Source organism: Propithecus coquereli, unplaced genomic scaffold, assembly GCF_000956105.1.
Source record: "Propithecus coquereli isolate 6110/MARCELLA unplaced genomic scaffold, Pcoq_1.0 Scaffold640, whole genome shotgun sequence".
NCBI lineage: Eukaryota > Metazoa > Chordata > Mammalia > Primates > Indriidae > Propithecus > Propithecus coquereli.
Genome location: NW_012152397.1, coordinates 1,009,375 through 1,012,210, shown reverse-complemented (window position 1 = coordinate 1,012,210; position 2,836 = coordinate 1,009,375). Strand labels below are relative to the sequence as shown.

At 55.1% G+C, this 2,836-nt stretch overlaps 1 protein-coding gene across 1 annotated transcript in view; it reads left to right on the top strand.

The window, feature by feature from the left end:
- The window catches only part of LOC105822844 (NACHT, LRR and PYD domains-containing protein 1-like), a gene marked incomplete at its 5' end in the record, with an annotated part of 61,543 nt that overhangs the window by 29,273 nt on the left and 29,434 nt on the right, over positions 1-2,836 (top strand). The window contains 2 exon segments of the mRNA XM_012659874.1: positions 690-714; positions 797-967. Of these exon segments, the coding sequence (XP_012515328.1) occupies positions 690-714; positions 797-967 (196 nt within the window).

Sequence of the window (2,836 nt, the reverse complement as noted above, 5' to 3'; positions counted from 1 at the left end):
ATCTGCAAAGACAGCATAGACCAGCCTGCCTTTCCACCCCTGTTCATCCTCCTATGTGAGCCATCCCATCCTCTCCCTGTGTTCTTGGTCCATGAACAGTGAGGACCAGGGCTGCCCTAGACATCAGGGAGCTCAGGCCATCCCCCAGGCCCAGCAGCAGCAGGTCAACAGACCCCACGTCCACTCCCCTCGGCCTGAGGCTCAGCCATGGGAGAGGCAGAGGTATCCACCCAGATACGCAAGGTGGGCTGGAGAGCTGCAGCACTGCTCGGCACAGCGTGCAGGGTGCCAGGCACAGCCCTGTCCTGCACAGTGCACACCCCAGACCCCAACATGTAATGGGGAGCCCAGGCTAGTCCTCAGTTCCTACTGAAGCCATCATATTCCCCCTGAACTTCCATTTCTCTATTAGCTCACTCATTTTGCTGCTGGACTGCAGATGCCCTTAATAGTGAAGCCCACCAAAGCATCCTATGGCAGGTGACTCTGGGTGTACGACAGGTGATGTGATTAACGGTTAGACCAGGTGTACAAGTGGAACACTGGGTAAATCATTCCTCAAGGCTGATATGGGGAAGGGGCAGAATTCATGGGAATCACACAGGAGTGAGAAAGGGAGGTTGCCTGAACCCTGAGGGGCTCCTTGGCTGCAAGAGGAAAGTTTTTATCTTCCCTTAATGTCACCCCAGAGCTCCCAAAGGGCCATAGCTATAGGTAAGGGAGGCCAGACCCCAGTTACCCAGAAGAGTAAGCCATCAGGACAATGACCGAGGGCCCGCATGTCTCTCTCCTGCAGCCTGGTCAGCTGTGGCCTCACGTCCAGCTGCTGCCAAGACCTGGCCTCTGTGCTCAGCACCAGCCCCAGCCTGGCGGAGCTCGACCTGCAGCAGAACGACCTGGGAGACCTTGGCGTGAGGCTGCTCTGCGAGGGGCTGCGGCATCCCGCCTGCCAACTCACGTTCCTGAGGTAAGGCCCTATGGGGCCCTTCCGAGCAGACGTCAGGGAAGGGAGGGTGGCAGGGTGGCAGGGGATTGGATAAAGGAAGGAAGAGGGACTGATAAATGCATAGTCAGCCTTGGTTTCTTATCAGCTCTACCACCTACTTACACGTGCAACTCAGGCAAGACACTGTCTTCTCTGAGACTCGGTTTCTGTATCTGTGTAATGGGAGTACCATACCCACTTCATGGATTATAATCAAATAAAACGTATGTAAGAACAAGGACAGTGCTGGGAAGAAAGTTAGGCATGATCAAATGATACCTACTAGCAAGGCTGTGTGTTCTAAGGGACTCCCAGCTTCACTCCACTCCAGGGCATCACTTCATTCATTCATTTACTCATTCATTCATTCACTGCATGCCTCCTGTGTGCAAGCACTGGGCCAGGCCCTCAGCATAGGATAGTGAGCAAACAGACCTGTAGCTGAAACTGGCCACTACAACCAGAGGACTCGATCCCCGGGGGCGAGCACTTTTGTACCCCAGCTTCTCCCCACTGAGTGTATTGGCTGTCACCATCTGTTCTGTGTTGGAGCCTCCTCAAAGCTTGGCCACAGTGGTTGTCAAACCTCACCTGGCTCCGCAGGGAGCTTGTTCTCTGAGGTCCTGGAAAGGTTCCCCCTCCTTTCCTCCTGGAGCCCAGGACTTGGTTGAGAGGGGCAACTTTCTCCTGCTTGGGCTCATCCCTTCCCCAAGGGGAGAATAGCTCTGATCACGGTAGGGTGACATGGTAGGGCTCTGCCCTCCTGAAGCTTAAACTTTAGTGGGAATGAGATAGAAGTTGATCACCTGTGAATGCACAAATATCTGTATGCTAACATCAGCTCTGATGAATGGTATAAAGGGCAAGTACAGGGTATTATGAGAATGTAACACCGGGGGAGGATGGAATGAGATTCAAGGGCCAGGAAGGGCTTCTCTGAGGAAGTGACGTCAGGCTGAGGCCTGAAGGAAATAGGAGTTGCCCAGGCCAAGTTGGAGACACTGGTCCAGGCAGAGGGGTAGCATGGGAGACACCCCGGAAAAGAAAACGGCTCGAGCACTGTGCTGGAGAGCCGGAAGAGCCCTGTGTGGTTGGAGTGGAGCGAACCTCTAGCCCTCGATTCCCATCAAGCAAGCCCTGGAGGTTAACGCCCTTCCCCACACCACTGATGGGCCACTTCCTCTTTCTTCCACCTCCCTGAAAACAAGCCCATGGGCCACTTCTGGCTGAACACTTCCCTGCAGCTCCCGCGGGGCTGTGCCACATGCTCAGGGAACTGACAGAGCCCTCAGGTCCTGCTCTGAGCTCTGGAGTGGGTGTGGGAGTCCTGGGCCCTTGGGCTGCCCCAGCCAGGCCTCCTGCATCTACTCCCAAATGTAAAAGAGGAGTCAGGCAGCATAACAGGAATAAATTGTCCACATTTGGGATTTCCTGTAGCTGAAACTGGGCACTACAACCAGAGGACTCGATCCCCAGTGGTCAGTACCTTTGTACCCCAGCCTCTCCCCACTGAGTGTATTGGCTGTCACCATCTGCCCCGTGTTAGAGCCTCCTCAGAGCTTGGCCACAGTGGTTGTCAAACCTCACCTGGCTCCGCAAGGAGCTTGTTCTCTGAGGTCCTGGGAAGGTTCCCCCTCCTTTCCTCCTGGAGCCCAGGACTTGGTTGAGAGGGGCAACTTTCTCCTGCTTGGGCTCATCCCCTCCCCAAGGGGAGAACAGCTCTGATCATGGTTGGGCGACAAATGCATGGCCCTTTACAGGTGCGGGGTCTTTTCGCCTCCCGCCTTGTCTGTACCTCCCAACAGGCAGAGCAGGCGTGATTCACCCCATGTTATACACTCAGGACACAGA